The following is a 20,115-nucleotide window of genomic DNA, read 5'->3' as shown; positions in this document are numbered from 1 at the left end:
CAGAGCAAGCATTTTTGTATCCTTATTTTTCATTATTGGGCCTTTGTGCCTATTTTGAAATATTTTATTGGTATCTAGACATTTTTTATATGTTTTAATTATTGGATATTCCATTCATCAGCTGTTTCGAAATAATCAGTTCTTTTTGTTAGTATGGTTTTACTGCTATTGATTTTTAATTTCTTGATTTGTTTTATAAGGACTGGTGATGTTTCTCTTTTTCCTTTGTTACACTGCATACAGATACCCTGACTTGTTGCAGTTTCTAATTTAGTTTTTGTCTGCATGCTTCTAGTTATGCATTTTGGTCTCTTTATTCTTTGTTAGGTGAGGGTCAGCATATGTGATTCAGGCGAGGTTTTCTGCTGGCGTGTAGTTTCCATGTAGGGCTCTGAAGCAGCCTGGCTTGCTCCGTTTTCCTAATAGGAGGTGTATTGATGTCTTAAGGCCTGGTGTAATATTTTCAGTGTTGCCTTTTCTTAAGTAAGGTGTTTACTGTTCGAGTACTGGAAATTGGTGCTGTTTTGGTGTGGGATATTTACTATTTATGCAATTTCTGTTCAGACAGAATACGTATCTTTTCCTTGTGAAATTTTAACAATAAAAATAATACTGGGCCTTTATGGTTTTTTTTATTTCCACCGTGAATTGTAATGAGCAGTGTGTCATACATGTGAGCGTGGTCTGTCAGGTGTGGCATGATGGGAAAAAGGTTGAGAACCACTGCTTTAATCCATCAATCTGATTTATTATATCCTCCAGTTCCACAGTGATTTTGTTTAGTCACTCAGAGTCATCACCACCAAAAAGTGTTTCTCTTGTGGGTATGACCCTGATATTTTCCTTAGTGAAAACAAAGAATTCATTTATCCTCCCCTTGTCACAACTTTTACCCCTCAGTCACCTAGTGGTCCACCTGAATCCCTCACAGGCTTTCTGCTTCAAATGTACTTGAAAGTTTTTATTATTTGTGTTCACTTCTATGGCAAGTTTCTTTTCAAATTCTAATATCTTCTAATTATTATTTTTTTACATCTGACTTGCCAGTGCTTTATTTTTTTCCTATGTTCCTCATGTGGGTCTGCTTTCTATTTTATGACCACCACCCCTTTTGGTTTTAGTTGCCTCTTTCAACTCACTGTTAAACTATGCTTGCGGTCATTTGGTTTTCATTCAACCTTTTTTAATGCATGGAATACATTTCATCTATGCCTCAAGGATGGTAATTTTAAGCAATGACCATGCCTCCTACAAATTTGTGACCTTGTGAATTGTTCCTGTTAGTTTTTCTTCTAACAAATTTCCTCTTTTTATCACAGTCACACGTTTTAATAACTAAATGCTGCTGATGTAGTTTTCCTTAGTATTAGCCCTCCAGTGATTATACCAGTTGTAATTACATTATGATCACTGTTGCCAAGAGGATCCACCACCTTGCACCAGGTCTCTGAGTTCCACTGAGAAATAGATCTAAGACAGTTTCCCCTCTCGCTGGCTCTACGACCACTGCTGCATGAAGCAGTGATTGATGACATCTAGAACCTTTACTTCCCTTGTACATCACGATGTGATATTTACCTAATCAATATTCAGATAACTGAAGTCTCCCATTATTGTATTGCCCATTTTACTAGCCAATCTAATCTTTGTTAGCATTTCACAGTCTGTTTCCTCATACTGGCCAAGCAGGTGGTAATTTATTCTCACTACTATACTTTTCCCTTTTACTCTTGGAATTACTAAAATATAAGGATTCCAGAGTGTAGTTGGTTTTCTGCAAAACTTATCCTGCTTTAATATACTATATGTTACATATAGTGCCACCCTTCCACCGATTTTATCTGCCCTGTTATGCCGATAGTACCCTGGTATCACAGTGTCCCTTTCCTTCCACCAGGCCTCCGAGATGCCAATTATGCCTATTATTTTAGTGCCATGCATTCTAACTCTCCAGTCTTATTTTTCAGACTTCTGGCATTAGCATACAGAGATTTCAAAATAGGTCTACTTGTATTTCTATTTTTATATGTACACACAGCCTACTTATTATTAGAGGATACAAGCAGTTTGGAGTAATTTGTATCTGTGTGCTCTTTATTTAAATACATCAGGGAGTTTTCAGCTTTTATAGCCACCTCATGGGATAAGGGTGACTTGAGGAGCAATCTAAAAAAGTATTTCTTTACAGAAAGGATGTTGGATGGATGAACAGCCTCCCAGTCTAATGGTGGGGGATAGTATATGAATTCAGAAAAGCATGGGACAAACATTGGGAATCCCTGAAGGAGTGGTATGGATTATATGCAGAGCTGAGTAATGTGAGGACGGGCAGACTAGATAGGTAGTACAGTCTCTCTGCCACCATACTTTTAGCTTTCTATGTTAGGATGTCTTGGGTACTACTTCCAAGCAACCTAAATTGCCCACTGTCTGAGACAGGATGCTGGGCTTTGAAAATTACCTCCAGAGAGGGCATTTTTCCAAAGCTATTTAACAGAGTAAATAATTGTCTACCCTTTCCTCGGATAAAAGTTTGCACGAGATCAACACCACATGCACGTTTACCTGTAGGAATTGCAGGTGGATTGCGGTTGGAGGGGAAGGCCCAACCCCCATCTTTCACAAGGTCCTCCCTGCACTTCTTCTCAATCAGCTTATGTTTTAACTACTTTTGTGTCGTCTGCAAGTTTGATCACCTTGATTATTACTCCCTTTTCTAGATCATTAATGAATATGTGAAACACCATAAGTTGCCCTGGGGCACTCCACTATTCATCTCTAGCCTTCTGGAAAAGTTACCATTTAGTCCTACCCTGGCGTCTATCTTTTTAACCAAATTATTATTCCGCATAAGAAATGGCCTCCTATTCCTAGCCTATCTTCTTCCTACCATAACCTAAAAAGGAGAGCATCTCTCTAATCTAGCTGGTTTGAAAAGGTATATTCACTGCTCTTATTGTGGGCCACTTATTTGTGAAATTATGAGAAACTGGGGTGGTTTTTGTTTTTTTGTAGTGCAATCAATCCATCAATATATTTCTCAGAAAATATAAAGACCATAGAGCTTTCCCAACTTACTAATGAACAGCATCCCAGAATTACACAAAGGGGCAGGCCTGAATTTGCAACAGTCACCTTGTGCATTCTTAAAGGTTGTATTATATTCACAGAGACAGGGAAATATACAAAATAAATGCTTTGCTTCATATGCTGCTCTCTCCCTCTCACAGCTGGAAGAAAGAAAGGCTGACCAGATAAAAATAAAAGGCATTTGGGAGAGAGATTCCTGGCTCCCAGCACTGCAAGTCTCATGGCCATGAAACCAGCATGACCTTTTAAAATCTGGGACTCGGCACTTACCGAAGGGTCCATCTGATCATTTGTCACTCCTCGCAGGACTATCTTTAGTGGATGCTTCATAAAAGGGGCCAAGCAGAGCAAACTCTCCAGATAATAGCCAATTGCACGCTCTGGACTGCAGTCATGTTCCAGCGAGCCCCCAAACAGCAGGCCTGGTTGGTAATACAAGGTGGTGCCTTAAACAAAAACATTTAAAAAAATAAAAATCAGAATCCATGAACACAGCACAGGACAGAAAATGCCTAAAAAGGAAATATCTCCTATACTGTGGCAGATTTACACTCCCAGCTGCCCTTAGACAACTGTGACAACCAGCCACTGCCCTTCCCACCCCTGTTTCACTTAGAGCTGTACAGCTTTTGCAAAATTCAGCTGCATGGCTTATATTTGGGGGGACAGCGATACGATCATGTTACGCCCTGGCTCAAGGAATTTCATTGGCTTCCTGTGAAGTTCAGGTCAAGGATTAAGTTACTTTCACTTGTTTTTAAAGGTAGTGAAACATAAAAGTCCTGCTTATTTAGCTGATCTTTTGCAATCTCATATCCCTAGACGTAATTTACGTTCTGCTGATAAGAACTTGTTGGTGGTTCCTTCCATCAAATTAGCACTACTGCAAGAACCATGTAGTAGGCAATTTCTGATCGCTGGGCCTACCCTGTGGAATGTCTTACCTGGAACCTTGTGAGATTCTGAAGACAAATTCATTTCAAAAGCATCTTAAGGCATGCCTGTTTACCCAGGCGTTTCCTTAATACGTGTTCTTTTTTCCAGTTTTAATGTATCCTATGTATTATTTGTATTTTTATTTTCATTATTTTGTGTTAACATTATATTTAATTGCTATATGTATTTTGTATTTTTAAAGATGTTTTATATTATAATCCATTTAGCACATGTTATAAACAGAATAGAAATACTTTTAATAAATAAATACAAATTTTAAAGATAAAATCAAAACTGGGTGTTACTTGACCCTCAAGTGTCCTAGAGGTAGAGTATACCTTTCAGGGCTGCATATTTTTTTTACAAAGCGGGCACAGACAGCATTGCTCTCACTTACAAGCAGCAAACCTCTGTTTTTATACAGCACTGCAAGGCAGAGCCCTCTCATTGCTCTTATGCCTCGCCTAGGCTTCTTTACAACTGGCATGCTGCTTCTTCCCGTCCCAATCCAGAAGCGGCCCAAGAAAGAAGAGGCTTGTGAGGTTGTCCGTGGACATCATCCCACTGGCGATGAAGAAAAGCTGAAGCTCATGATGCAGCCAGTGGACCCCATCCCACCAGTGATGAAAAACATAAGGTTACCCATGATTGACCCAGCCAAGTGCAGAAGAGGGAGTCCATTCTGCTGCTGCTCCTCCTGTGCTTATCTCATGACGCATGAGATCAGCATAGAGGAGGTGCTAACTCCGCAAATTTTGAATACCATGTGGTTGGCACCAGAAGAACAGCATCTGAATGGATCTTGTATTTTCATCAAGGAGGCATGAGAAACAGCAGCAGAGGAGTAAGACAGGCTCTGGTAGGGCTGCTGGTGAAATAAGGGAGCCTGCCTGGGTTGCTTGAGCGTGAGAGAGCGAGAGAGAACGCGCACACATAGGAGTCTGCCTAATGTGTATGTGTGTATCAGCAGATCCCAACCTGCCAGCAGCCGAAGTGAAGAAGACAGCCAGGGCTACTGGCAAATCCCAACCAAAAGAAAGAAAAGGCTGGAAACACCCAGGTGTGTGAGATAAAGGGAACATGTATGTTAACATATGTTTGTAGATTATGGCAATTTCAATCAATCAATTTATATTTTGTTCTTGGGCACTTCAAAGTGAATTACATTCAGGTACTGAAGGTATTTCTCTCCAGAGGGCTTACAATTTATATTTTGTACGCCGAGGCAATGGAGAGTAGAGTAAAGTGACTCGCTCAAGGTCACAATAAGTGGCAGTGGAATTTGAACCTTAGCTTCTCTTTTTTGTAGCACACAGTGCTAACCACTGTGCACCCCATCTCTCTAATCCATGACAATCTCAGAGTGATTGGAAATCAAAAGTTATCAGGTGGAATGAAGCAAATTTTTTTTTATTTACAGCAATTTCTTACCCACCCAATTACCGGACTTCTAGTCTGGGTGGTTTAAAATTTTACATACACAATACTAAAAAAACAAAAACAAAAAAAAAAAAAACCCCACACCCCTACAACTCCCCCAAAGGCATCCTGGAACAGATGAGCCTTCACCTGCTTACAAAAGATTTTATAATCCTATGATTGAAGGATTTCCAAAGGAAGCCCATTCCACAAAGAAGGGGCAACCCAGAAGAAAGCTCTATTCCTAGTGTACTGCAACCTAACTTTGGTGCTCCCTTTAACTGCTAATAAAAAAGCCCCCTCAGAACTCAATGATCAAGACGGAGAATATCAAGACACTTGTGCCTTTAAATAATCCTGCCCCTCCCCATGAATTGCCCGAGGAGCCAGAGATAAAATCTTAAATTTAACTCTGACAGGGAGCCGATGCAGGGACCTCAATACCCAAGTAATGTGGTCCTTTAAAAGGAGGCTCCGTCAGCAAATGAGCCGCACCATTCAACACCAATTGCAGCACCTTTACCGGACACTCAGGCAAGCCTATATATATAGGGCATTGCAATAATCAAAGGTCGAAAAAACAAATGCTTGGATCACCACTCTAAAATGTTCCTTATCTAAAATATATTTCAAGTGCCACAACTTACAAAGCTCAGAAATTACAGCCTGTACAACCGCAAGCAGCTGCCCCGTAGAAGATAAAACCCTGTCCATCACTACCCCAAGATTCAAGTGCTGTATTGAAATATTTTTGTTTGGGAAATTTTAAAAAATATGAGTTTTTAATTATGCAATCTTCTATTAGTCTGTTTTTGAAATTTTATTAGTATGTTTTTACTATTGTGATTATGTATTATACTTCTTGATTTTGCTTGATGATTGAGAAATGATGGTGGTAGTGTTTTTCCATTGTTACACTACATAGAGTGTCCGGCTTACTGTGGTTTCTAGTTCAGTTTTTGCCTGTATGTTTCTATTTATACTTTATGGTTGCTTTATTCTGCATTTGGTGAGGGTCTGTTCACATTCTGCATGTGTGACTAAAGTTAGGTATTCTCCTAATAGGAAATACATTGGTGTTTTAGGGCCTGGTATATTTGCAGTATTTTCTTTTCACAGGTCGGTTTGATACTGTGAGTGCTAGCAGTTAGGACTATTCAGCTTACTCATGGCTTTGAAGGTCAAGTACATACCTAACATGTTACAATAAGTCTAATACCATACGGGTTCCTTTTTCCAGGGATTTCTGGTTGGCACCAACAGCAATGCATGCAAATATGTGCTATTTTTACCTCAGAGTACTGTACTGTATGTTGATCTTTTTCATGTAAAATCTATTACAAATTCATAATTTTGTGTGTGTGTGGAGAGGGTAGGGGGAGGGTGTATGTAAAGCTACAAGGCTTGCCTAGGGCACTTAATATACCCTTGCACTGGCCAGGGGTTCTGGAGGAGGTGGCAGTTTTTAAAGTTTGTAATGCTAGAGGGAGCTGGGCTTTTTTTGGGAGGGTCCAGGACAGAGACTGAATAAATGGGGTGGGGCAGCACAGTAATTGTTCGCACAGGGCAGCAAAAAGGCTAACACCAACCCTGACTCCCTACAGTGCAACACTCACTCACTCAGGCAATTTAAATTCTGAAAGTTTAATCTGTGTGTACAGTGAACTCCCTGAAGGGATGCCAGAGGAAACCATGAGTGATTTGGAGAGTTCCAGGGTGAGTCATAGAACTTCTCTATTTTAGTGTCTTTTTTTTTTTTTTTTTAAATTTGTTTGCTGCAGATGGGACCTGGACGCCTGGCATAACAGCTCTGCTTAAGTTCAAAAGAAGGTTATGATAAAAGCAAGGCTGCTTCTACCGAGGTTGCTGAAAAAGGAAAAATGCCTCTTGGATCCTGGGGCAGTAGGAACGTGCTCATTTTGAAACCGAATCGGAAAATACAGCCAGAAGTCTCTAAACAAGCTAAAAAGGCACAGCCTTTGTTCTGCATTTTGTTAGGATAGGCAGTATGCTGCAATTAATTCTCTCTATCCTACCCTGTAAGCAACAACTTGCAAGCAAGTACTAGGTATGAATTCAGACAGAACACATCTAAAAAGTGTGAGAATGGAGAAAACTGGGAATTAGAAGGGGGTTTTATTAAGAAGCGGGGGATCAGTGGACAGGGAGAATGAGTAAGGCTAGAAACTTGGCTGTAAATTTAGGTATGATTGCAACATCCAATAAAGATGGAACGGTTGCCCAAGGTGTAAAGCCAATGACTTTTAGGCATACGGTATGGAAATGTTAACCTATTCAGAAATTTTGGAAGACAGATTACAATTTGGAGATAGTAGTCCACTGAATGTGTGCTGTATTAACGATACCTAATGCAGGCCCTGACATCATAAGGTGCGCTAGGCTCTGCGCACATCAGTATGCAGTTCCGTGCACAGGAACTGTACTCGTGACATAGCAAGGAGTTTTACACACAAATATTATGCATATAGATCAGCACTCCTCCACGCAAATCCTATGTTAATCAATGCAGTAGTTATGCCCCAGTGCAGAGAGGTATGTAAGGCTTACTCATGTTTTCTTAAACTAGACTTAACTCCTGGTCAGAGGTGGTTACTGGGGGCCGGTGTTAGTCTATAGGCCTGAATCTGGCCTTTGTGGCATCAGGGTCCTGTACACAGCATTTATGCACGTTAAACATGTGTTTTGTATGCACAACTTTTGTGCTCTTAATTCGTGTTTCTCTCCTAACTTTCAGGAGCACAGCTTTTGTGCACAAAAATGTTTTGTGCGCACAATTCATGCAAAACATTTTGAGTGCATAAGCCATGTTTTATGGTCTTAAATCATGGTTTGTGTGTATAAATCATATTTTATAAGCATAAACCATGGTGTATGTACATTAATGGAGAAATTACTTTCCTTCGTTTTCCTTAGCGTAGACAGATGGACTCAGGACCAATGGGTATAGTGTGCTCCTGATAGCAGATGGGAGACAGAGTCAGATTTCAAAGCTGACATCAGCCTACATAGACCCATGCAGAAAGCTCAGCTCTTCAGTATTCTCCTCGAAAAGCAATTGTGGATATATGTGTTGCATAAATAACTTGATTAACTTGGTTAACTTGATTAACTAGGACTGGTTCAACTGATTTCCAAATTGGAGACTGCCAGTGCACTCAACTGGATAACACACACACCCGGCAACTATGGGTGTCTTGGACTAGGGGTAATACCTGGCTTACCTGTGCTTGTCTTGTTCTCGGGGATAGTTACCCAAGGTTCTCGGATTCTAGGGCAGCCTTGGGCGGGATGCTGAGTCCATTTGTCTACACTAAGGAAAACAAAATTATCAGGTAAGTAATTTCTCCATTTCCTAGTGTGTAGCCAGATGGACTCAGGAACAATGGGGTGCACAAAAGCTACTCCCGAGCAGGGCGGGAGGCTGCCTGTGGCCCACTTAGTACTGCCTTTGCAAAGGTTGTGTCCTCCCGGGCCTGGACATCCAGGCGGTAGAACCTGGAGAAGGTATGTATGGAGGACCATGTCGCCGCTCGACAGATCTCAGTGGGCGACAGCATCTTGGTTTCTGCCCAGGACACTGTCTGGGCCCCTGTTGAATGGGCTTTGACTTGTAGAGGTGGTGGCTTCCCTGCCTCTACGTAGGCCGCCTTGATTACTTCTTTGATCCAGCAGGCTATGGTTGCCCGCGAGGCCGCTTCTCCCTGCTTCTTCCCGCTGTGAAGGACGAATAGCTGGTCCGTCTTTTGCACAGATTCCGATCTTTCCAGGTACGGGCTAGGAGTCTGCCGACATTTAGATGGTGAAGGAGGCGTGAGTCTTCAGAGTCCTTATGTTCGTCTGGGGATGGCAGCAAGATGGTTTAGTTTAGGTGAAACTGAGAAACCACTTTCGGTAGGAAGGAGGGGACAGTGCACAGCTGTATGGCTCCCGGTGTGAACCTGAGGAATAGTTCCAGACAGGATAGCGCTTGAAGTTCGGAGATGCGACGGGCTGAACATATTGCCACTAGGAATGCAGTCTTCAGGGTCAGGAGACGTAGTGACAGACCGCGTGTTGGCCTGAAGGAAGTTCCCGCTAGGAAGTCTAGTACTAGATTGAGATTCCATAGGGGCACCGGCCACTTTAATGGTGGTCGGATTTGTTTAACCCCTCTCAGGAAGCGGGAAACATCTGGATGGGCAGATAGACTGATGCCGTCATCTTTGGCTCTGAAGCAGGCCAGCGCGGCCACCTGAACCTTGAGGGAGTTGAGAGACAACCCCGTCTTCAAGCCGTCCTGCAGAAATTTCAGGATCAAGACGGCAAAAAGTCAAGCGGAATAGAGGATTGCCAAGGAGGTAAAGAGAGGTGACAAAACATTTTTCAGATACATCAGTGAAAAGAGAAAAGTTCAAAGTGGTATAGTGAAATTGAAAGGTGGAAAGGATCAATGTGTGGAGAGAGACGAAGAAATGGCAGAAATATTAAACAAATACTTCAGTTCTGTGTTCACTAAAGAGGACCCTGGAGAAGGACCGTCGCTAGTTAACAAGAAACTGGAGGGGAGTGGAGTAGATGTAACTCCATTTACAGTAGAAAATGTATGGGAAGAGCTGGAGAAACTGAAAGTGGACAAAGCCATGGGGCCTGATGAAGTTCATCCCAGGATACTGAGGGAGCTCAGAGATGTGCTGGCGGGTCCGTTGTGTGACCTGTTCAATAGATCCCTAGAAACGGGAGTGGTGCCGAGTGATTGGAGAAGAGCGGTGGTGGTATCGCTTCACAAGAGTGGGAACAGAGAAGAGGCTGGTAACTACAGACCAGTTAGCCTCACTTCAGTGGTGGGAAAAGTAATGGAGTCACTGTTGAAAGAGAGAATAGTGAACTATCTACAGTTGGGAGAATTGCTGGACCAGAGGTAGCATGGATTCACCAGGGGAAGATCCAGTCAGACAAATCTGATTGACTTTTTTGAATGGGTAACCAAGGAATTGGATCAAGGAAGAGCACTCAATGTCATCTACTTGGATTTCAGCAAAGCTTTTGATACAGTCCCGCACAGGAGACTGGTGAATAAAATGAGAAGCTTAGGAGTGAGTGCCGAGGTGGTGACCTGGATTGCAAACTGGGTAATGGACAGAAGACAATGTGTGATGGTAAATGGAACTCTCTCTGAAGAGAGAGCAGTTTTAAGCGGTGTACCGCAAGGATCGGTGTTGGGACCGGTCCTGTTCAATATCTGTGAGCGACATTGCGGACGGGATAGAAGGTAAGGTTTGTCTTTTAGCGGATGACACCAAGATCTGCAACAGAGTGGACACGCTGGAAGGAGTGGAGAGAATGAGACGGGATTTAAGGAAGCTGGAAGATATGGCAGCTGAGATTCAATGCCAAGAAGTGCAGAGTCATGCATATGGGGAGTGGAAATCCGAATGAACTGTATTCGATGGTGGGAGAAAGGCTGATGTGCACGGAGCAGGAGAGAGACCTTGGGGTGATAGTGTCTAATGATCTGAAGTCGGCGAAACAATGTGACAAGGCGATAGCTGAAGCCAGAAGAATGCTGGGCTGCATAGAGAGAGGAATATCGAGTAAGAAAAGGGAAGTAATTATCCCCTTGTACAGGTCCTTGGTGAGGCCTCACCTGGAGTACCGAGTTCAGTTCTGGAGATCGTATCTCCAAAGAGACAGAGACAAGATGGAGACGGTCCAGAGAAGGGCGACCAAAAAGGTGGATGGTCTTCATCAAATGACTTATGAGGAGAGATTGAAGAATCTAAATATGTACACCCTGGAGGAAAGGAGGAGCAGAGGTGATATGATACAGACTTTCAGATACTTGAAAGGTTTTAATGAACCAAAGACAACCACAAACCTTTTCCGTTGGAAAAAAAATCAGCAGAACCAGGGGTCACAATTTGAAGCCGCAGGGAGGAAGACTCAGAACCAATGTCAGGAAGTATTTCTTCACGGAGAGGGTGGTGGATGCCTGAATGCCCTTCCAGAGGAAGTGGTGAAGACCAGAACTGTGAAGGACTTCAAAGGGGTGTGGGATAAACACTGTTGATCCATAAAGTCTAGAGGACGTGAATGAAGAGTGGGTGGCTCGCGGGAATGACGGCTACTACCTGGAGATAATACCCTTATTCAATAAACATACACACGGTTAATGCGACTCCAACATTGCTCTAAGCTTCAACAGCAAAAGGAAATGTGGAAAAAAGGATTTGCGTTCACAAAAAAGCGGGGAGTAGCTTGCTTGTTACGATGGTTACTACCCCAAACCAAATAAGCCTGATACGTCACTTTCAATGCATATCCAGCATAGCTCTCTGCTTCAACGGCAGGGGGAATGAAGAAAAGTGGACCTATATACAGACAACAATCAACAAGGACTGAATTACATAGTCTGGGTAAACAAATAAGCATGGGTGTAGCTTGCTTATTGCGGCGGTTACTACCCCTAACTAATTAAGCTAGATATTTCACTTAGATGCAGTTCCAACACTGCTCTCTACATTAACGGTGGGGGTGGATGGGAAACAGAACCAAAAGGTTACTAAGAGCCAAGAGTAACAGGTAAGTATGAGAAAAAAAAAAGGCAAAACTTGCTCGGCAGACTGGATGGACCATTTGGTCATCTTCTGCCGTCATTTCTATGTTTCTATGATTTTGCTTGTCCACGGGAGAATCTCGCGGTCCTCACACCAGGCTTCGAATACTCTCCATATTCGTATGTAAGCTAATGATGTGGAGAACTTGCGTGCTGGAAGCAAGGTGTCAATCACTGCCTTAGAGTATCCGCACTTCTTCAGTCGAGCCCTCTCAAGAGAGTCGGGTCTTCGTGGAGGAATGGTCCTTGTCAGAGAAGATCCCTGTGTGGAGGTAGGCACAGAGGGTTCCCCGCAAGAAGTCTTCGCATGTCTGCGAACCATGGCCTTCTTGGCCAGTCCGGGGCCACTAGAAGTACTAGTTCCCTGTGGTGTTCTATCTTCCCTGTGGTGTTCTATCCTGCCCAGCAGTGGCCATGGGGAAAAGGCATACAGCAGGTCTTCCTGTGGCCAGGTCTGGACGAGGGCGTCGATTCCCCGGGATTGTGGTTCTTGTCTGCGGCTGAAGAACTTGGGAACTTGAGCGTTGGACCGGGTTGCCATTAGATCTATGGCTGGGGTTCCCCAGCGGTTTACTATCAACTGGAAGGCTGTGGTCGACAGCGTCCATTCCCCCAGGACTAGGCTCTCTCTGTTGAGGTAGTCGGCAGAGACGTTGTCTTTTTCCGCGATGTGGGAGGCTGAGATCCCTTGCAGGTTTATTTCTGCCCACGGCATGAGGGGGTTTATCTCCAGGGACACTTGTTGGCTTCTGGTTCCTCCCTGGCGGTTGATGAAGGCCACAGTTGTGGCGTTGTCAGACATGACTCGGACAGACTCGCCCCAGAGTCTGTGGTCGAATCGGGGGCAGGCTAGTCTGACTGCTCGGGCTTCCAGGCGGTTTATGTTCCATCCCACCTCTTCCTTGTCCCATTGTCCCTGGGCCGTCAGTTCCTGACAGTGTGCTCCCCACTCTCGCAGGCTCGCATCCGTGGGGAGCAAGATTCAGTTCGGTGGGGATAGGTTTACTCCTTTGCTCAGGTGGTCTTCCTGTAGCCACCACTGGAGCCGGGTCCGAACCTCTGCTGGTAGTTGGAGGTAAATGGAGTAGTTCTGGGATGTCTGGTTCCATTGTGACAGTAGGGAACATTGTAGTGGGCACATGTGGGCCCTTGCCCATGGAACGACTTCCCGAGTTGACGTCATGAGGCCGAGGACTTTAAGTAGTCCCATACCTTAGGGCGAGCATAGTTCAACAGTTTTCGCAGCTGACCCATCAGTTTCCTTCCCCTTGGAGGGGGGAGGAAAACCTTGTCCTGTTTGGTGTCGAACTGGACTCCTAGGTACTCTAGTGATTGGGAGGGCTACAGGCAGCTCTTGGCTGTGTTGACGACCCACCCGAGTTTCTGCAGCAAGTTCTTGACTCTGGTGGCTCTCCTCTGGAGATTTTGCCCTGATCAGCCAATCGTCCAGGTAAGGATGTACGAGGATTTCTTCTTTCCTCAGTGTTCCGAGGGGCGGTAGCTAGACCGAAGGGTAGTGCCCAGAACTGATAATGATGGTCCAGTATCGCAAAGCGTAGGAAGCGCTGATGGTCATGATGGACTGGGATGTGGAGATAGGCTTTGGATAGATCCAATGAGGTCAGGAATTCTCCCGGTTGTACTGCCCTTATGACTGAGCATAGGGTTTCCATGCGGAAGTGTGGTATCCTCAGGTAACGATTGACTGTCTTTAGGTCCAGGATGGGCCGGAACGTTCCTTCCTTCTTGGAAACGATAAAAGAGATGGAATAGAGACCAGTATTTTGTTGGTGCGTGGGCACCGGGGTTATCGCCTTTAGACTGAGTAGTCTTGCCAATGTGGTTTCCACTGCCGTTCTCTTGGAGTGGGAGTGGCATGGTGATCTCACAAATTTGTCTGGAGGGATGTTGTGGAAGTCCAGAAAGTATCCCTCTCGAATGATGGTTAGGAAACAAGTGTCCGACGTTATCTCGACCCATCTTTGGTAGAAGAAGGTAAGTCTGCCCCCTATGACTTTTTCCTGTGGATGGGTCTGCTGATTCTCATTGTGGGGTGCAGCCGGAGCCTGAACCTGAGCCTGCTCCCCTCTTGTTGTGTCTGTTCCGAAAGGACTGCGCCCTTCCTGCGGGGCGAGGTGCTTGGTAGTGCGTGTTCTTGTACGGTCTAAAGCGCTAAGCTCCTCTGCCCTTGGTTCTTCGGGGAGAGGAGTGCTGATTTCTTTTGTTCCTGTCCTCCGGTAGCAGAGGTACTGGAGGTTCGCCCCATTTGTTGGCTAGCTTCTCCAATCGCTTACGAACAAGAGATATCCTTTTAAGGGGCATCCTCGTGAGGTTCGCTTTGGAGGTTGCGTCGGCTGATCAATTTCAGAGCCATAGTTTTCTTCTGGCTGCTACTGCCGAGGCGACGTTCCTGGCTGAAGTGCGCACTAGGTCTGAGGTTGCATCCGTGAGGAAGGATACCACAGGTTCCCTCGTCTCACCGGAGCAGGCAAGAACGTGCCACTACAGCGCAGAAGGAAGCGATCTGCAGGGTCATTGCTGCTATGTCAAAGGACTGTTTAAGGATGGATTCCAGACGACTGTTCTGGGCATCCTTTAGTGCCGCTCCGCCTTCGACAGGAATGGTCGTGCACTTGGAGATTGCGCAGACCATGGCGTCCACCTTTGGGAACCGCAGGAGTTCCTTAGCCATGAGTTCCATGGGGTATAGGGCTTCTAGGGCCTGTCCTCCTTTGAAGCTGGCCTCTGGGGCCTTCCATTCCAGGTCAATCAGTTGCTGTATGGCCTGCAACATTGGAAAGTAGCATGAGGCTTGGTGAAGGGACACCAAGATGGGGTTCATCTTTGGTTCCGCTGTGGTGTCTGTGACTGGAATGTCCAGCATCTTCAGGGTCTGGGACACGAGAGCTGGTAACTCGTCTTTGGAGAAGCACAGCATGGTTCGGTATGGTTCCATCCCTGGAGGGATTTCTCCTTCTTCCAGGGTGTCAGTCTCGTCCTCAGAGATGTCTGTATCCCCGGTAGGGAGGTTCTTGCTTAGGGAGGGCCCGTATCGATGGGCCCGAGAGGTGCTTGGAAGGTCTTGCACTTCTGGTGGGGGCTGGGACTGAGTCGCCTCTGGTACTAAGTGCGCTTGGACAAAGGTTTGTAGTCCTTTGAAGGATTACACCCAGGAAAAGGTCCCTGGGTCCATGTTGATCCCAGGGGGGGTTATCGTGGAGTCCCCAGAGGTACCTTCTTGTGTAGGGGCCGAGTTGGGGATACAGAGGTCCGGGGTACTATCATTAGTGGATCTGGATCCTTCTACTGGCTGTTAGGGGCCTTGTTTTGGTTCCCCCTGAGTCTCTTCGCACTGCTGGCATAGGAAGGAGGCCACTTCAGATTGCGAAGCTCTCAGGTTGCAGGCCGAGCAGAGGGCTTGTCCCTTGGCTTTCTTGGCCAACTGTGCCATGGTTTGTGCTCGTGGAGAGCTTCAAAACCTGCCTATGTGCTTGGGTATGAGCGCCGGGAGGCTTAGTTGTACGCTCTGGGTGCGCCGAAGATGTGTGTGCAGGCCACAACTTTGTGTGCCTGGCTAAGATGTGCGCGCCGCTGTGCGCACATAAATATTTGTGCGCGTTGATGTGCGCACGACTTGGATGTGCGGACAATGCGACGATCAAGGAGGGGAAATGGTGCTGACGACCACGTGGGCAAGATGGCGACCCCCCCCCCCCCCCCCCGGGTGGATCTCCCCATGTGTGGACCCTCGGACCGAATCGTTGTCTAGCCCCGAGTGGGCTGCTCAACCCGATTTAACAGACGCCGGAAGGGACGATCTGTGTGGCTATTCAAGCCTTGGAGACTGGAGACTTAAGAGAGGTTTTCTACCTTACCTGGTCTCGGCGATTCCCAGTCTCATGCCGGGCAGTCTCCGGTTGCGGGGGAGGGGGGAGAGGGAGTTACTTCACCGCTGTGCTCAATTCTGCACCCGCTGCCTCTCCAGCCACCCTGGGGGCTAAGTCCACGTCGGAAGCCGGCTACCGGACCGAGGCTTGCCTCTGAGGGATCTCGGAAATCACCTCAGGAATTCTCGACTGGGGGAGGGACACTTAGGTATCACCGAAGGACAGCGGGGCTCATCTTCTAGAGGTAAGATTTTTCTTGTTTTAAATTTGCTCACACTATTCTAGTGTGTGTAGAGTCCCTATCTGCTTTAGGAGACTGAGAAATACTGAAGAGCTGAGCTTCCTGCACGGGTATATGAAGGCTGACGTCAGCTTTGAAATCTGACTCCGTCTCCCATCTGCTATCAGGAGCACACTATAGCCATTGGTCTTGAGTCCATCTGGCTACACGCTAGGAAAACCTGATTTATATGCGCTATTTTTCTCTCAGATTTTATACTACCCATTTTTATCAGCTTAAGGTGGTGTACAGCAAAAAAACACAAGTTCTGTTATAACAGAAAAAATGTAAAAATCTGTAGCTCAAAAAACAGGTAATCAACTAAAATAACTATTAATATAAATATATATATATATATCTATAAAGAAAAAGCATCTCTAGATGAGTATGCAGTGGAAAACAAGCATGCCTTACAATGCTTCTGGAAAAAACATAAATCAGGAATTGATCTCAGTTCATTAGGCCTAGAATTCCAGATTGCTGGAGTGACTGCTAAAACAGATATTTTTCTGGACCTGGCGGAAGGTAACTAAGCAATGATCTCCTAGGAATGTGAGCAGATAAGTAGTCCATTTTTTGCACACATTTTTAGGTATACATACCTATTTATAAGGCTCCTGATGCATTTGCATACTATCAGCTTAATGCATTGGGGGGAGGGTTTTTTTTAGCGCACAAGTAAAAATGTGAGCTGAAATTCAGCATGCATTTTTTTTTTCAACTCACACTATTGCATCAAGACAGACGGGAAGGACAGATATGTGATTTTAGCTTTGTGGGCTAACACATCCATTCCTTCATATAATAACTAAGGCCTGGATTCTCTAAGGTCTGCGACCTTACAGAATCCGGCGGTAACGGGGGGCCGAAGCGGGGGCAGTCCTGCGATAGCTGGCAGCGATTGCTTCCGGATTTCGCGCTGAATAACTATACCATAAAAGGTGTAGTTATTCGGTGTGAAACTGGCGGCGATAAGGAATCTTACCTTTTGCCATACACAGTTATTTGGGGGAAAGCCATTGTTTATCTCTGGGAGTAAGCAGCATGGAATCTATTTAGGATCCTGCCAGGTGTTTGTGACCTAATTGGCCACAATCAGAAATAGGATACCGAGTTTGATGGACCCTTGGTCTGACCCAACATGGCATTTGTTTTGTTTTCACTGTGTGTTTTATGTGTTTCCCTTATTGAATGCCTCCCTGAATCCCATTATAATATTATTTAGCTTAGCTTTCCTTTAGGCCATAAGACCTTTGCTCTAATAGGTCAGCGGAGTTGACCGGATACTGCCTGTTCTTTCTCAGTGTGTTTCTCCCTTTTCTATTGGTTCCTCTGATCCAAAGCAGCCTGGGACAGTTTGTTTGGAGGGATTTTCAGTGTGTGTGTGGCGGGGGAAGGCTCTCTGCAAGCTAGCTGCACCTTCAGTATCCTTTACCACAAACTCATAAGAAAATTGTTTCTTCCCATTTGCTTTTGAACTCCAGCTATCACAGTTGCAGTTCGCTCCATATAAACTCAACTAAAACAGAGAAACTCACTCATCACAGCTGTGACAATATCAGAATTTGTGCAATTAATCTCTACTCCAATTCTTCACAGCGAGAATCTTGTAATTCAAAATGTTCTAACAAACATTTTGGAAGTTAAGAGTTGAATCCATCTGATTATCTGAAGCTGGATCAAAGTGTTAACCGGCTGCCTATCATCACAAGCAAAGGTGACGTCCTGCGAGGACAGCACAGCATTTCTTATGTTCTTAACCATCAACTAGACAACACCTTCTAAATTGCCATCTGCTTGAAGACAAGTGCTCTGCCAGTGGTCTTAGGAGTATGTAATGAATAAGCCCTTTCATATGCAAAGAAGAGGTAAAGAGTGGTGTGAAGAATAAGTTCCAGCACGCTCTCTCATCAGCCAACCCATAACACTACGAGCACCAGAGCTCCCACAGCAGTATCAGGAATTCATTTAGGAACCTCCAACTACTCCATCACATGTGGATGCCAAAATGCATGTTCATACTGTCCTAATTAGCTTTGCTAGTTGATATTAGGATCCATGGGAACTTGCCATAGGTATATCTACAATGATGAATATATGCAGAAAAGCTGATAAATACTGTACTAGAAGATGAATGTTTACTTACTACAGTACACATCTTTGGTATTTGTTTTATACAGGTCACACCTCAAGTTTCATAGCAGCTTGACAACTCCCTAGGCACTGTTAAGATTTATCTGTATGTTTTCCATACGTTTGCTCCACTTGGGTGGAGCTGTTGGGAAGACATTGAATTGCCAAGGGCGACTGTGCATTAGAATGGTTACATAATGTTAAATAAAGTGTATTAAAAAAAAGAATGGTTACATAAGCACCTACCTAAAAATTAGGTCACCTGTACTTTTTCTCCCTCTTTCCACCAGCGACATCCTTACTACCTACAGCACTAGCATATAGTGTTGTATACCCTTCAGAGACCAAACAAACCTTTAAATCTTCGCCATTGCCGGTATTATTTTACAACCAAGCTGTCAATCCTGCATGACTGACTTCTGCTATGAATATTATAATACTGCTCATGCCAGTAAAATGTTGTAGGTTTCCTTTTTTTGGGGAGGGGGGGGGGGGGGGACGGGAGGGAGGGTGTCTGCCTGTTTTCTCTCTCACATCTCTGGGCTTCCAGATCAGCTGGAAACAGTTTCTATTGAGACTCTGGTGCTGCGTGCTTTCCTTCACAGCCACCTGGATGTCTCCCATCTTTTGGCCTGACCTCATCCAGCCCAGCCACTGCAGCGATTCTTTGGTCAAGAAGTTATAGCCTGCAGCTTCCTTAAGAACTCGGGAACATACACCCCGAATGTGGCCACCAATGGGCAACGGATGCATTTCTTGTCCTCTACCGGAGGGGGCGGGGCAGTCGTGACACAGCATCCCCAGCCCAGGGAAATAAAACTGGAACCAGATCCCCCCTTTACATGGCAGTGAGGAAGGAGAGGGAAAAAGAAAAAAAAAAAAAAAGAGAACTTAGACACAAAAGCATAGGAAAACAGAAAGCCCCCTTACCTGTTTCATTTATTTCAATGCGAGAGCCGTTTGTTATTTTATCCATTAATCTTATGAAACTTGCTTCAAAATCTGAAAAACATAAAACAAAGTACAAAAGATGGTCGTTAATTTAGTATCTTCAATAAGCAAAAAAAACCAGTCATTCGGCAAACAGTAGGAATTTGTACCGGAAAACAAAGAAATGCGCAGAAGATAGTCCTTCTGCTCCTCACCAAGCTAAAAACTTGCACCATTAAAATAACAAAACATATAAAACACAGAAAACATGTGTCAGTTTAGAAAGCTATAGCTTCTACTTCCCAGTCACCTCAGCTGCCACCCAGGTCTCTCTCCTCACATTTTTCTCCCTTTTTCCCCTGTAAATATATTGCAAAGAGTGAGATGTGGTACGTGAGATCCCCCTCCTGCGCCTCATGCTGCTGGGCTTGGGTTTCAGCTCTGTACTGTCTCCTCCTCTGTGCTTCCATGGCACAGCCCCTCCCTACTGGAAGGTCATTTCCAAACTGGGGACAGGAGGCAGCCATTTTGGCTCTTGCATTTTTCCCTCCCTTACCTTACATACCAAGACAACTAGGGGGAGGGGTACAATGCTGCAGCGTGCAACGAGAAGGGCATCCCTAGAGTTGGCAGGCGCAAGATGCCATGCCATTGCCTGCCCTCTGGGAGGTCTGTTGGTGTAGGAGTGTTTTACTGGCCAGGGAACATGAGAGGCAGTGATGCAGGAGAAGGGGGCAGGGAGGAAGATTTGCTCTCTTCCTCTCTCCAAACATTCTACTGTTTGCCCAGGTGGCAAGGGGAAGGCAGCAGGCCAGCAGCATCAAGAG

At 45.0% G+C, this 20,115-nt stretch overlaps 1 protein-coding gene across 4 annotated transcripts in view; it reads right to left on the bottom strand.

Annotated features, from left to right (window-relative positions):
* Positions 1-20,115, bottom strand: part of RCL1 (RNA terminal phosphate cyclase like 1) — a 118,909-nt gene that overhangs the window by 64,220 nt on the left and 34,574 nt on the right. For all 4 annotated transcript variants that reach the window (XM_029613596.1, XM_029613603.1, XM_029613611.1 and 1 more), the window contains 2 exons: positions 19,289-19,360; positions 3,361-3,536 (listed from right to left, as the gene is read on the bottom strand). In XM_029613596.1, the coding sequence (XP_029469456.1) occupies positions 3,361-3,536; positions 19,289-19,360 (248 nt within the window). The remainder of the gene's footprint in view (positions 1-3,360; positions 3,537-19,288; positions 19,361-20,115) is intronic.

The sequence above is a fragment of the Rhinatrema bivittatum genome, chromosome 1, assembly GCF_901001135.1.
Source record: "Rhinatrema bivittatum chromosome 1, aRhiBiv1.1, whole genome shotgun sequence".
NCBI classification, from domain to species: Eukaryota; Metazoa; Chordata; class Amphibia; order Gymnophiona; family Rhinatrematidae; genus Rhinatrema; species Rhinatrema bivittatum.
The sequence above is the reverse complement of the archived record's forward strand: the minus strand, read 5'-3'. Positions and strand labels throughout refer to the sequence as shown.